Source organism: Nasonia vitripennis, chromosome 5, assembly GCF_009193385.2.
Source record: "Nasonia vitripennis strain AsymCx chromosome 5, Nvit_psr_1.1, whole genome shotgun sequence".
Lineage (NCBI taxonomy): Eukaryota > Metazoa > Arthropoda > Insecta > Hymenoptera > Pteromalidae > Nasonia > Nasonia vitripennis.
In genome coordinates this window covers 8,002,418-8,017,706 of record NC_045761.1, presented here as the reverse complement: position 1 = coordinate 8,017,706, position 15,289 = coordinate 8,002,418, and the positions used below count along the sequence as shown (strand labels likewise).

The window sequence follows — 15,289 nt, the reverse complement described above, 5'->3', positions numbered from 1 at the left end:
CGATTCGAATGACCAAACGATCGGCTAAGCGACTGAATAATGCACATTGTGCTTTGAGGAAGTGTCAACGAGATCATTATTCCAGCGAAGCTCGCGAGCGCAAGGTCGTCCACATCAGCTGAGAGTGAGCGTATATAACATACAAAGGAAAGTCTCGAGCACCTGCAGCCGCAATAATACCCGATGGTAAAAATAAAAAAAATTGCTCCGATACCGAATAAACCGCGAGCAGATCGAGAACACACTCGCGCGGATAGGATAAACGCTCCGGAAACGATAAAGTCTGCGCTGCTGAAAATCCCGGCCTCGATCGCGCTCGCGCGCGTTACATTCGTCAGGTGAGAGTGAGCGCGAGCTGCTCTCGCCGTGAGGTGATTAAGCGCGCCTCTCGCTCGCCGACGCAGCCAAGGTATATACTATATACGTATATACTCGCGTCTGGTGCAGTACGTATGCTCGAAGAAAGAAGCAACGCAGCAGCCGCATACATGCGGGTGGAGAGACGCGCTGTGTACGCCGAGGAGAAGAGAGAGAGAGAGAGAGAGAGAGAGAGAGAGAGAGAGAGAGAAGAGGGTGGGGCAGAGAGGAGGCGAAGGGGCCCCGGTGACGGTCAGCGAGCGCTCGCTGACCCCTGACCCGTGTAGTTCCCTTTCTCTCTCTCGGAGCTTCCACAGCTCGTTCCGACGATGCAGCTCGCTCGCTCGCTCAGCGCGCTCGGCGTGGGCGACGGGGCCGCATGTTGGCCCGCGGGCGTCCCGGGACCGTGAGAACACCACCTATAATATTATTTAGTCTGCCCGTGCCTCCCGCGCGCCTCTCGCTCGCTTCTCTTTTCTTGCCTCACCTCGCGCGCCTTCCCTCTCTCTCTCTCTCTCTCTCTCTCTCTCTCTCTCTTGCTCGCTCGCGCTATACTCGCTAACGGTCCTCTCGCTCGGCTCTTCTTCCTCCTCCACCTCCTCCTCCTCCTCCACCGTCTTTTCCTCTCTCGTCTTCTCTTGCGCGAGCAAGCGAGCGAGCGCGGCTCACTTGCCCGCAATAAGCGCGTACCGCGAGCCGACTCGCGCTCGCATTAATTGCCGTCGTAAATTGCTGCCGCTCGGGCCCAAAAGCTGGGCCCGGCCTACATCGCCGCGCTGCGCCTGGCTCTACGGCAGCAGCAGCAGCAGCGGCTGCTTGGCCATTTCGGATCGTTCCCATAGAGCGTTCCCTCTTTCGCTCTCGCTGTACGCTGGATTATAGCTAGGAGCGCGAGAGCCGGGGCCCGGGCCCCGATGCGCCGCGCCGGCCGCCAGGTGGCTCCACCAGCAGCGGCCAGCCGAGGGGTCCGCGCGCAGTCTTGAAAGCGCCTCGGCCAAGCGAGCATCGCGCGCCGCCGCGTCCCCGTCTTCTCTCCGATCTCGGGCCGCCCCGATGCCGGCACGCACCTGCACCTGCACCAGCACCGCCTCGTTCGCCAGCGCGCAGTGCCCCCGGATACCCCCAGTGCAGCAGCAGCAGCAGCAGCAGCAGCAGCAACCAACGTCATGCAGGAGCAAGAGGAGCAGCAGCCGCAGCAGCAGCCGCAGCAGCAGCAGCAGGAGGAGCAGCCGTCCGCCGAGGCGACGGAGGCCGAGCCAGCTGCCGAGCAGGCCGGCTTCGCCAACCTGACCCTCCAGAGCGTCTCGCTGAGTCTGCAGACCGCGCTGCTCGCGGCCCTGCAGCGCGCGGCGCTCCTGCCGCCGGGTCACGCCGCCGCGGCGGCCCTCAACCTCCAGGCCCTCGAGACCTACGTCACGCTGCACCGGCTGCACGCCAGCGGGGCCGCCGTCGCCGCCGCGGCCTCCACGAGCGCTAGCAGCGCCGGTGTCAGTCCCAAGCCGACGGAGCAGCTGTCGCTGCTGCGCACGGCCAGCCTCGACGACGAGGACCACTCGCAGCTGGAGTTCGTCGGCACCGAGCCCGAGGACGAGCTCGCGCTCCTCGAGGAGGAGGAGGCCGCCGCCTTCCTGCACGACGGCTCCGGCCACGAGCTCCTGCTCCAGCGCATCTCCGAGCAGCCCCAACCCTCGAGGACGACCGCCTCCACCTCGACTGCGACGACGACGACGGCGAGCGCGCAGCCGGCGAGCTCGAGCTCCGGGGAGGGAAGCTCGCGGGCCTGCAGGGCCTCCAGGCCCAAGAAGCAGTTCATCTGCAAGTTCTGCAACCGGCAGTTCACCAAGAGCTACAATTTGTTGATCCACGAGAGGACCCACACGGACGAGCGGCCCTACTCGTGCGACATCTGCGGCAAGGCCTTCCGACGGCAGGACCACCTCCGGGACCACAGGTACGCGAATCGCGCTTTACTCCTACACCGCTCGTCTCTACAATCTATCTATCTCTCTGCGCAGGTACATACACAGCAAGGAGAAGCCGTTCAAGTGCGCCGAGTGCGGCAAGGGCTTCTGCCAGAGTCGCACCCTCGCGGTCCACAAGATCCTCCACATGGAGGAGTCGCCGCACAAGTGTCCGGTCTGCGCGCGCAGCTTCAACCAGCGCAGCAACCTCAAGACCCACCTGCTCACCCACACCGATATCAAGCCCTATCACTGCGCCTCCTGCGGCAAGGTATTCCGGCGCAATTGCGACCTGCGCAGGCACTCGCTCACCCACAATCTCGGCTCGATGCACGCGAGCACATCGCCGAGCGCCTCGCCGGGACTGCTGCCGCCCATACAGTCGATTCACCAGCCCGCTCAGGAGACGTCCTAGGCGAGACAGTGTTATCGTCGCTCTGTAGTTTTTTTTTTCTAATGTTAGGAAAAACGTAAGACTTGTTGTACAAATTTTCTTTCAAAGGCGCGACTCGAGATACAATGTTTCTTGCAATACTCACCTACTCTGTATCATCATCATCTTCTTCTTCTTCTTCTTCTCTCTACTCCACCTCTTCTTCTTCGCAGCCACTTGTTAACTCGTAAGTTACTCTTCATCGCACTATATAGGCTCGTGATGCGCGTATGTGTAAGAGTATGAGTATGAAATCACGTGATATCTGTGCTCTCTCCGTACGCACAAGTGTAAAATACTACGTTCTCTCTTATATGCTATGCTATAGTATATTTTATTATTATTATTATTATTATTATTATTGTTTAAGTATATATATATATTAATGTATTACTATACGCTACAATGTACTTCGCCAAGCGTAGACGTGCAAGAATCTCCGGTGTCTGTCTCGCCACTTGATATCAATACTATATGTATGCAGTGTATATACGAATATATTATATTGCGCGTGATAGATATATAAATATAAGCGGTATAAGCAAAGTATAAGAGACAAGAGAAATAGGCAATAAAGTATACACATAGGAGTATAATTAAACTCGCGTCTGGCGTTGGATTAATTTCCCCCAAAGCTCCTCTCCCGCATATATCCACCTCCCTCGCAAGAAGAGATCGATACGCTGATCCGACGGCGCGCTCGTTATTAAAATTACGCCTCGCGCGATCGAGCTTACATACCGGTCTAATTAATTAGGCGCGCTCTGCTTTTTCTCCCGGTTAATTTCTTTATAACCGCGACTCGACTCCCATATACTTACTTACACCGTCGATCTTTTCTTTTTCGATTCCGAGCTGTCTATATCTCTCGCGCGCTCGAGCATACGTGTGCTCTCTGGCGAAGCGAACAAAAACGCGTATATCGTGTTACAAAGAACGAGCCGCCCAGGTGCTCGCGGACATGATACCGAGACGCGTTTAGGGTTACCTTTGACTCTCCCTCTCTCTCTCTCTCTCTCTCTCTCTCTCTCTCGTCAGTTCTTTCCTCCAGCTCTGCTGCCTTTTTTTCTCTCTTAAGGCCCAGCGCGGCGGTTCATTTGCTCGTTTTATTTTCTCTCTCTCTCGCACGTCGTTGCGCTCTTGGATGTTTTTTGAACGATAAACTCGGAAGAAGATACCTCCTAAGCAGCGTTTGACTGCTCGCGGAGCTTCTCCTCCTCCTCCTCCGCTCTTTCTTTGCGTTCTCGCTTTATCTGAGACTGCACACATTTGGGAATTTTTCCTTTACGCATAGCGCGCGCGCGCGAGGAGAGCAAACAGCCGGGCTGGTTTTTTTCGTCGCTCGCGTGTGTGCGCATATAGATTCAAGGCATAGTTTTTAGCGCGAGTGTCTTTCTCTCTCTCTCTCTTGCCTTATTGGCGCGTGTGCGCGAGTAGAGCCATTGTTCGGAGAGCTGCAGGTGCTGCAGTGATCTTATTAGCCGATGATTGATGTACCGATACTCCAAGGCTAACTCCTTCTGCAGTGTGTTACGTATGTTCCTCTCACTCTCTCTCTCTCTCTCTCTCTCTCTCTCTCGCTCTCTAGTTATCGTAACCCACATTCCGCGAAATTTTCACCACCGATCTATCAATCAATCGGCTTTGGCAGAAGTACAAACAAATCCTATTCTCCGGGAGATTATAATTACAAGGTACACATCCTACGAGGAACGAGAGCATAATGTATCCGCACGCGTGCAGTGGGCGATCGCGTAAATCATAATTTCTCTAGAAAGCCACTGCGCCGATATAGCTCACGCGGCATTAATGAGTCGGAGATCGTAAAGGCGCGCATTCGAATGGCCGGCAATTATAACGTGTGTATTATGCAGGAGAGCTGGTTAGGCGGTAGGAGGAGGGGAACAGGAGTGTTATTCCGGAATTTCAGCGAGAAAAATTAATCTCCCGCGACCCACGCAACCAATTATCTCCTGAGAATACCGCGGTTATTTAGTGACATGCGGGAAAGTCTCTCTCTCTCTCTCTCTCTCTCTCTCTCTCTCTCTCTCTCTCTCTCGTGTGTGTACAGACCGTTCGGACGAAGAATGCAGAGTCATTTTATCAGATATTTGCCGAGCTTTGGACGACTCGCGCATTCGTCTTGAGAAGTGAGACACCTCTGGGGAGGACTAGATTGCGCTTTTTCGAGACTTTTTTTCTTATAATTACGTATTTGCATAGCTGCATGTGATTAATCGAGCCTAAAACTTTCCGGTCACGGAAAATCCCTCCAATGTATTAATGACGCTGCTACGGCGGATACACGAAAAGATCGTTACTCGCAGCTGGTCTCCGAGAAACACGTTTTCGTACGATTCCTCTCGCTTTATGACGAGAAGAAGCCGCGGCCCCTTCTCCTTTTCTCCTTCTTTTTCCAGAAAAATAGGACGTCGTTAAGAGGGTCGTGTCCCGCACAATAGAAGAAGATGTAATAGGCAGATTGTTCGCCGGTGTTTATGGCCGGCCGCTATACCATACACTGGGGGGGAATCTCGAGTCACCGAAGATATCGAGTGCGGACGCGCTCACATTAAAGTGAGATTCTTGAGTTAGCGCCTTCGCGCGGCGGGTTACTTCTCGAGACGAGGAGGTAACCGAAGATCTTCGCGCGCCGCCGGCTGCTGCTGCTGCTGACGACTGTCTCGGGATTAATTGAGTGGCTGAGCTCGACTATTTTATTAGGTTTCTTCCGAATAGCTACGAGTAGTCGAGGTGCGATCGAGTTTCGGAAAACTACGCGCGGGATATTCGAGATCGAACGATGCGGCTGCTTGACAACTGCATTTTGTTTGCCGAGTGATTACGTTGTTGAGTTGGTCGTGTATAGTGTGTTTCCGAAATTTTTCGCGTAATCCACGCGATCGATCGAGCGAAACCGGAATCAACGTCTATCCTAAGCTAAACACAAAGGAGCGCATCAAGCTCTCTCCCTCGCGCCGTAAAAGAACCGTTAAGAGAAGCCGTAAAAATTTAATAAGCAATAAGTTCCGTAAGGCCGCTACATCCCAGCCGTGCACACGTCTCCTCTTCCTACAATACTTATACAGCTCGACACGCGGCGCCGCTTCGATAGAGTTGTAAAGCGCGCGTGTTTTGATTTCCCTTCCGTCGAACGAGACACACACACACACACACACGCGCGAGTCCCTCTACAGAACACAACGAACGATCGTCGACAAATTAGCGCGCGAATCAAAGGGGGATAATAATCATAGGCACGCAGGGGAGTGTCGAGAGCGGAATAGGGGGTGGGGATGTGCTCGCGCGTGTGAGGGAAAGGTGGGAGCGCCGCGAGTGCGGGGCTTCGCCGGAGACACAGGGGACCACACGCACGCGCCGCCCACAGATAGGCTATCAACGCTATGCGAAGAGCCGACGTGATCTGCATGCGCATGTCTCTGCTCTCGTCGAAAAAGTTCGCCGCGCGGGGGGATCCTTTTTCCTCAGCCCTGTTCTCTTCTCCTCCTCTTCTGCTTCTTCTTCTTCTTCGCTATATCTCTGCGCGTGTGCAGCTATCTCGCGCGACGGCGTTTATTGCCGGGAGATCTACTGCGCGCGCAGTCGGCCTTTTCCGCTGCCGCGGCTGCTGATCCTAGGAGTGGTATAGTCTTTTTTCCCAGCGATGCATAATTAACCCGATGGTCAAGCTCGCGGGGAAGCGGCTCGAGCGTGGGAGGATCGGGCGACGACGCCGTATGGGTATATTTATGGAGCTAAAGAGGTTTGCTTGATCATCCGTGGATTTTGAGCTACTCTGCGTTCAGTTTTGCTCGAGTGCTTTGGGCATACCTCCCAAAGAAAATCGCAGCGCTCCCACAATCACATCCCCACATTACCAATAATTCACTTTCCAATCCGCGCGATTAAAGATAAGCGTTCCGCGATAAATCCCCATCGACGCTCGAGCTCGTCGCCTAATCCCACCCCATCGCCGTAAATCAATCCCCACAAGCGCCAGCTGCAGCACTTAAGATACAGCCGCGAATGTTCAACAAGCACGCGCGCTATTTACCTGGCAGCGGATTCCCCGAGAGTAAGTAGGCAGCTATATACAAGCCGCGTATACAGAATTTAGAGTCGAGCGTTAAACGCATAACGTCTCCATATACGCCGCGAAGGAAGTCGTACTCTCGTCGGAGATAGAGGAGATATGAGCGCCGAAGTGACCACCCGCAATAGTCCGACACCTTTCTGTTGTATATATAGAAGCGCTGCTTGTGACCGCGGGATTTACTGCGCGGTGACAGAGCTTTCGAACGTTCGATGCTTTACGGGTCTTCGTTCTCGGCGAGAGAAAAATAGCTTCGAGCCGACGGACGACGCGCGGCACTTTTTCCAGAGTCGATCCTTTTCGATTATCGCAGCGAGCTAATCACCATGACAATGCCTCGTAAATTACAAAGCGAACCGCTCATTATACACCCCGATCTGCGCCCCCGCAGTATGTATATGTATATTTATACAATCTCAAGCGCAAGGTGTATCGGCTCTTTGTGTTCTCCCCTTCCTCTCCTTAAACTCATACGTAGCTGCTCTAAGACAAAAAAAGAAACGGACAAAGCCGCGAGTGTGGGCCAATGCGAAATCGCTCGCGCGCACGAAAGTCGCTTAACCTTCGAAAGGACGCACACACGCATGAAACGTCCTTCTGTCAATTTTTATTTTTGTTTCTCATACGAGAGAGAGAGAGAGAGAGAGAGAGAGAGAGAGAGAGAGAGGGAGAAACCCACACGCGTGCGCGCGGTTGAAATATCGGCGCGAAAGCAGTGCCGCGCGCCGCGGCAGCAGATTTTATTTATTGGCCCGTGGCTCGTCGCGCGACGCCTTGCCTTTCCGCGCCTCCGGCTCTCTTTCTTTCTTTGGAATATATACATACACGCAGGCGTGTGCGCGCGCGGCTCGCTTTTGCCGCGCGCGGTTTTTTTTCCTTCGCGAGGCCTCTAAGGATATATAATGTAAGTCTCTCGTCACGGCGGTCGCGTTTGCTTATGTGCGGTGATATTGTGCGTCGCTGATGTGTAAGCGGTTGGCTTTTGGGGTTTGCGTTTTAGTCGTGCAGTACGTCTTGTACATCTATTCTCACTCCTCGATTTTAAAGTTATTTAAAATTTGGTGGAAAATCCACCGCTCTATAGTCTCGCAACAACAGCAAACACTCGGGGCTCATAACCCTGCGGTGTTCCTCCGCATCGTTTTTCATACACACTCGCTGAGCTTTGGTATCACCGCAGTGCATTACGAGAGCTGCGGTTTCGGAACCGCGAATTCGGCGTCTATTCTCTCTCTCCCCTAACCCGTTCTCCTTTTCGCCCTCAGCTCTGCTCTCTTTGTCTCTTCTTCTTCTCTACTCTTTGGCCGCGACTCTGCTCACATTATTTTTTCGCGCTTCTTTTTTCCTTACGCACGACTCGGCTATATAATCGAGACAATATATTGTCATCGCTTCTCCGCCTATTATTTACGCGGGCAATCGTTTCTCGCTCCTCTCCGATTCCCGATCTCGACGCGCAGATATCGATATCCCGAGTACGAAGAGCGACGCGCGTAAAAACAGGAGTTGAGCATAATTTCACTGCATGCGCACGATTCTCCGTAAAGAATCGTAACGATTTCATTAGCGGCTCAACGAAGACACTATATTACTCCGCTCGGGATCTAATGGAGCAAATTAGCGTAATTTATTCAGTGGAAAGCCTCGTACGCAAATCAGAGTTACAGCTCGAGAGAGTCAAATGTAAAGCTCTCTCCCTCGGGCTGCAGGGTTGCGGGGGACAAGAAACGGCCTTCCCTGAACTTGCTCTCAATGTTTATCAATAAACGCTTATGGAAGCTATACAGCCACGGCGGTGGCGCTGTGGAAAAAAGAGCTCGGTAGTTAAAGCTCGCGGCTAAGTGGGCATAATACCGCGAGAGCGACTGCCTCGTAAAAATGCAAACGCCGGCTCTATACGCTATACACATACACACACACACTGGCGATCTCTCACGCGCGCGCAGCGAGAGATTTTCGCGAAAGATCGTTAGGCCGCTGGACGTATGCGGATCCGGCTGTAATTTGCGTCGGCGGCGTTTTTGCCTCTCCCCCCCCTCTCTCTCTCTCTCTCTCTCTCGGCGTCAATTAAGCAATGCGCAGCGCCTACCGGCTTTTTTCGCTTATTAAATTCCCTCAGCCCGCGCTTGCATATAATTGTCCGAAGCCCCAAGCGCCAGCGTGATGAAGTCGTGAATGAAGAGAGGGAGAGGGCTGCCCCATTTCGATGATTGCTCTCAGCGCTAGCTTTTGTTTTTGCCGCGGAGTAGAGGTAAAAATATGAATACCTGCTATATATAGCAGAAGCACTGCGAGGATGCTGTATACGCTGGAGGATCGAAGCTGCTGGGAATACGAGAGAGGGAATAAGAGATATGGCACCGGCGATGAGCTGGCGATGCAAAGAAACAACTATATTAATGCCGGAATGCCGAGCGCGACGCGCGAGCCTTATGCAGCGCGCCGATGAGAGACTTGCGAGAGAGAGACCCGGCACTTTGTTTCCTCGCTTGTCCGCGCTTTATTTCTCTCTGCCTCTTGTTCTCCTTCTTTTATTCTCTCTCTTTGGAAGGAAGAGCCAGCCCTCGCTTTGTCTTTTCGCCGATGATGCGCGCCGTTAACGCCACTCGCGTATAGGAAAGCTCCCACGACCTTTTTATTCGAGAAATTCCGAAGCGCACGCGCTTATAAAATTGAGCCATTACCGCGGCATTACACTGAAATTTCTCCGGAATGCGCCCGAAAATACGTAACGCGTCGCGAAGTTTTTTCATGCTCTCCGCTGCAGTGTATAATTTATTCGCTGGATCTAAAATAACACTTATCGCAGAGGCGATTTGAATATCAAAAAGCGATATTCCGAATTAATTATACGAATTTTTCGCACGGCTCCGATGCACTTTCCCGCCGAGCGAGTGTATTTCTCGATAAGCTTTCGAATTTTATAGTTATAGCGCGGAGCACGTGTAAATAAAGCGATGCTTATCAGCGCCAGCAGCAGCTTCTTTTTCTACTACTTCGGCGCATTAATTTTTTCTCTATCCCAAAAGCCACCGGATTCCGACGACGCTTAATCTTTTTCTTTCTTTATCCAAATCCCCAAGCAGCGATGAGAGTCAGATTGATTTCCGCGCGTTCACGAGTCGTAAATTCGTCGCGGCGAAGGAAGGCGAGAAAAAAAGAATGGAAGCCGCAGCGGCGTGTTATTTTAATTAATCTGGACATTCCGAGGCGACGCGCGGGGCGTGAATCAGTCCGTAAATTATCGGCCCGCGCACAATACAACCTATAGCGCTGTATTCACACGGCAGATTAGGTTATCTCTTTCTCTCTCGCGGCTGTATACCTGTGTGTGATGTGGGCCTGTGCACGAGAGCGAGAGAGGCCAGCACTAAATAAAAGCCCCGGCAATCATGGGGGTGGAATACGGCCGATGATGCTTATCCCCGAGCAAACACCGAATTTTTAGCCGCTGAGCGTCAGCTTCTTTTTTTTTCTCTTCTTCTCTCGGGCCTTTTTTCCCCTGTGCGCTTGTACGGCGGAGCTTTGCTTACAAATTACACTCGCGGCCGCGCGCGAGCAGCCATAAACCTAATGAGCGAGCTCGCGAGCAAACAATGCGGAAAAAGGATATCTCGACGCGTATATCAATATTATACGGCGTTTATTGCCGCCGAGAAAGAGAGAGAGAGAGAGAGAGAGAGAGAGAGAGAGAGAGAGGGAAGCAGGCGGTTGTGTGCGTTCAAGGATCTGCCGATAAGAGATATAGGTGTATGGGATGCTTTTTTCTATATAATATTATACCGGATTTAATGGCGCTGGGTTAATGCTGCGTGTATGCACGTGGCGATTTTTACCGATGGATGTTCGCAAGCGACGGCTCTTATTCAGAGTCTCAAAGGCGAGCCGATGTGGCGTGTGTCTTTTTTGCTGGCGTGGTGAATTATGGTTCCAGTGTATGGCGTTGAGGCGAGGCATCGAAGACATCCCTTATACCGAATAGTTATGGTCTAGAATCCTCACTACTCACTTGTGACATATGACGCGAATCGCGCGAATCCAACCTAAGCTAAATTCGAAAACAAAGCAGTTTATTGGACTGGCCTCGCTCCCGCGCAAACTCTCCGAGTCTCTGACCAGCGAATATAGGTGGCGCAGACGCGCTTTCCTATTTTCCTTTATCGCTTCATGCGAGCACATAGTCCATATACAGCTGTATGCCGCTCCTGCGACGAAACTGCCTTTGTTTGGGCTGCTTATTGACCGCTTATGCTATAACTGCATTATTATATTTAGTCATTGTATTTATCTGGCCGTCAACTTTGGACTCGGTAATTTCGATTATTGTTCTCCACGTGGTCTGACTAAGAGGGCGATCAACTGCATACTCAGCGCTCTGTGACTTTTGCCAAAACTGACACTCGCTCGCAAGACACTACTGCAATATACCAATTATACTTACACAATCGCATACGTCCAACGTTTTATTCGTCCGCGATCTTACAAATTGGCCCTCCCTCTCGCATAAGTGACAAAGCGGCCTCTAAGCAACATTACATTCTAGCGCCATTCAGTCAATCATACGCCGAGCTGCGCGGGCTGCACAATAACGCGCGCTCTCTCTCTCTCTCTCTCTCTCTCGGATAAGCAACAATGAAAACGGGCGTAAAGCTCTCGAGCTAACGTCCGAGGACGGCGCGCCGGTTATTCCGCATAAACAGCGAGCTATATTACAATCGCGCTCCGGCGGCGGTGGACCACAAGAGCGTGGCGTCAGCAGTTCGTAAAGCCGTTGAATAAATTTCCCAAAGAGTCTCGCTCGTCGGAGCGAGATCAATAACGGAATCGAGCGCTGCTGCTGCTGCTGCTCCCACGATTCGGTATAGCTCCGCGCGCGTTAATAAGACAGAGGAAAAAATGGGCCGCCTAATAAGCGCGCGCGTGCAGTGTTAGTGTGTGCGTGGGCGAAGGCACGAGGCAATAATGTGACATGGTCGCGTCGGGGTCCCGCGCCGGGAGGGCCCGAGGAGAGGCCCCCTGTGAAGCACGAGGACACGGCTGCTGTCAGTCAGCGTTTTTCTCGACAGTCAAAATAACAGTCGATATGCTTCGAGCGAGCGAACGAGTCGTTGGCTCTTATTCTTCTTTTTTATTTTATTATATATTCCCTCTCTGTACTCGCGCGTGCGTCGTGGGAGCGTTATTCGTGCTACGTTGCCGAGAGAGAGAGAGAGAGAGAGAGAGAGAGAGAGAGAGAGAGAGAGAGAGAGAGAGAGAGAGGAGCATGACGAGTGTTTGTGCGAGGGGACTTTATTTAAATGCTAATTTCGCGCTAATTTAGGAGGGTTTGCCGCCGATCGCCGCTAAATTTCGGGGCTAGCGCTGTAAAGCTCGGGAAATATTGCGTATTTTAATATTTCCGATAAACCCCCGAGTTTTATTACAATGCACGCAAAGATATGCCCTCTTTCTCTCCGCGAGAGATTTACACAGACGAGAAATATATACCAAGGAAGTGAAGCACGCACGAGCTCAGGCTCTCCCTCTCCGCGTGTCCACCTACGTCGACGTTTGTCTCTAATTCACTTCCTGCAGCAATTACAAGCGAGCGTACGGGAGAAAATAGCACGTTGCACATCCTCTCCGCGCTCACGTATCGCATCCCAGTTATAATACACACTCGGACACGTGTTCTACACACACGGCGTGCATATAGCTTTCTGCGAAGGCGTGAGAAGCTGTTCGGAAAATTGGATAAATCAATGCGTTTGATTAGGCGCCTCCGGTATACCGAATATATCCGTGTCGATGTGACGCACTGGATCCCGAGGAAGGGCCAATATATACAAGCTGTGGTGTCCGTTAGGTGTTAGGGCTTCGAGTAAAAATCCCGGCCGAGATAAAGTTTTAGTGTCAGAGACACAGACACATCAGGGATGCTGTGCGCTTATTCTTATCGCGCCGACGATCTGGCCGCGACGTTTGAACAAAGTCCCCCCCCCCCCCCCCACAAGCGCATTTCTTTTTCCTCGCCGGATGTGTGCGCCTACTTTTCCGTGGGACACTTTCACATCCGCGAAAAATATACATCACACGATCGATGCGCTTACTAAGGTATAAATAAACGGACAGCTCGCGAAAGGTACATCAGGAAAATTAAGCGCTACCCGCTCGCCGTACAAGCTTGTCGATGAGGCTCGGATAAATAGCGTCGTCTCTCTCACACACGACGACGATTTCGTCGACGAATCTATTAAGAGGCGCTCACACGCGCGGATTGAGTAATAAACCTACTGGGAGGTAAGTCCCTCTCTCGAGGGAATCTTATACGCAGAGACGAGCTGCTGCTGCCGTACGGGCCCGTATTGCCCGCAACAAGATGTCGCGCCGATAAAGTTCTCTCCCCTCCTCGAGCAATTCATTTAAACATTCCCCGAGGTGGTCGCACGACAAATTACTCCCCTTCGCGCGCGACACCCAAAATTCTCTCTCGCTCTCAAGCGCGCTATCTCTCCATTCAGGAATCTCCTTCTTTTTTTCTCGCGTCTCAGGCTTTACAGGTATACGCACTCTTGGACCGATGACACTTGGCTCGCCTCCTTATATGGAAATAAATTGCCTAGTGGTCCTCCAGAAATCCTATACGATTATATAAAGGCCGAGAGAAAGAGAGAGAGAGAGAGGCTCATTCATGAGAAAACACGTATAGCCGTGCGTTACTTATGGCCTAGGATGCCACCGTATGCAGCTGGCCGGTTTTAATCGCGAATCGCAATCGGCAAATATAATTAGCCCGGGATATCGGCCAATTAGATCGGCAATCGTAACGATCGCGCGAGCGAATCGACGTTAAACGCCGTTACGAAAAGTGTCGGGTTACACGCACGTATGCGGGGGACACTCGAAAATCGAACGTGTCGTGTGTGGCTGACGCCTGAAGGCCCGCAGCTTCTCCTTTTTTTTTATTGTCTTCTTAGTTCAAGTTTCTCGAGAAAAAATAGATAAGTCATCGCTCGCTCGCGAAGGAATTCCCCTGTTTTTGTCGGGACAGTCCGTCGTTAATTTCATCTCTCTCTCTCTCTCTCTCTCTCTCTCGAATGGCTTATTTTGAAGGAAAGTCGACGAGGAGTAGCCACAACAGCAGCAGCAGCCGTCGTTATCGCTATTCCGAGATCTCGAAGAATGCGTAGGGATTTTCGCAGCCCCACACACATACACACACAGCAATACGCACGAGAGCAGGTATATACCTCCATATAGGTATAATAATATACACCCCGACGGTATTTAGCATAAGAGACGGACAGTTTCCGGAAGCGCGCGGAGATATATTCCGAGATAAGGGACGTTTTCCAAGCCTCTCGCTAGCCGTGACGTGTTTTCTCTCTCTCCCCGTGAATTACGAGCCGGAGATATGGCCCACAGCAGCGGCGCGCGCGCTCGCGCGAAGCCAGCCAAACGGCCATTCTAATATATCTCTTTCGAGCCGGCTAATTGCTTCTCCTTTTTTCTTGACACCCGGGGAGGTAATCCCCTCCTTCTTACGGCTCTGACTCGCGCCCGCTTGCGCGTATCATGGGAAACCTTTATTTTATCCCGATTATCTTAAGAGCCCCGGCGATTCTCTTCACCTTTCCTCTCCTATCTTCTCTTTTCCGTTTCTTCATTTTTTAATGTATGCACAGGCTGCTGTTGCTGCTTTACCCGAAAATTCACTCTGCAGCGCCTCCCGCGAGAGATATCCCGTTCTTTCTTTTATTTTGATTGAATTAAAAAGAAAGAGAGAATATTTATACAGAATATTCGCCGAGATGGAGATACACGAACGAGAGTCGATTATTTTTCGGCTTTCCGCCGCGTCTTTATTGTGTTTCACACGCACGTATGTGTAATACGTGCATTCCCGGCGTAATTGCATCAGGAAACGCCTCGCGAATTTCAGAGCTGCGCCTTTCGCCGCCTCGTCCTCTGACGAAGCAGGTATATATAAATAAGATGCGTTGCGCAACGATGAGCGCGAACCTTTTGAATAGCTGAAATTGTTTAAATTTACAGACGTACGCACGTATACGCCGGGTGAGTTAATATTCTCGTTTTCAAAAATTCAAAGATGGAGTTCGCGAATGCGGCGAGAACGAGTTACTTTGTTGCGCGCGAAATTTCGCAATGCGGTGAAGCTTATCGAGAAGCTCGGTTGGATATGCTTGCGCCGCGGTTAATTACTCGGTTCATTACGAGCGCGGGTATCAGCGGCCTTAAATCAAGCCGCGCGCGCGCGCAGTGTATAGGCAAATTAAAAGGAATATCATCTTTCTCACGTTTATAACTTCTGGTCGACAGTTGCGATATTATATTCGCAGGCGTGACGCAAGGCTCTCTCGTGAATATGCTTAACAGCTTCTAAAAACCGACTGAATTAATCAAGCGAAGAGCGGATAGCCGCTGCAATTTATATTTCTATTCAAT

General features: G+C 51.8%; 1 protein-coding gene across 1 annotated transcript; it reads left to right on the top strand.

Moving 5' to 3' along the window:
* Positions 1-980: 980 nt before the first annotated feature.
* On the top strand, positions 981-3,352 carry LOC100120032 (protein sister of odd and bowel-like). The gene is made up of 2 exons (XM_031931980.1): positions 981-2,308; positions 2,373-3,352. The coding sequence occupies exons 1-2, from the start codon at positions 1,524-1,526 to the stop codon at positions 2,731-2,733; spliced, it is 1,146 nt and encodes a 381-aa protein (XP_031787840.1). The 5' UTR covers positions 981-1,523; the 3' UTR covers positions 2,734-3,352.
* Positions 3,353-15,289: the final 11,937 nt, after the last annotated feature.

Excerpts from the sequence above, each read along its gene's own strand:
- LOC100120032 (XM_031931980.1), top strand. The coding sequence starts at position 1,524 with ATGCAGGAGCAAGAGGAGCAGCAGCCGCAGCAGCAGCCGCAGCAGCAG. Across the intron at positions 2,309-2,372 it reads GACCACCTCCGGGACCACAG|GTACATACACAGCAAGGAGA; the intron begins GTACGCGAATCG and ends CTCTCTGCGCAG.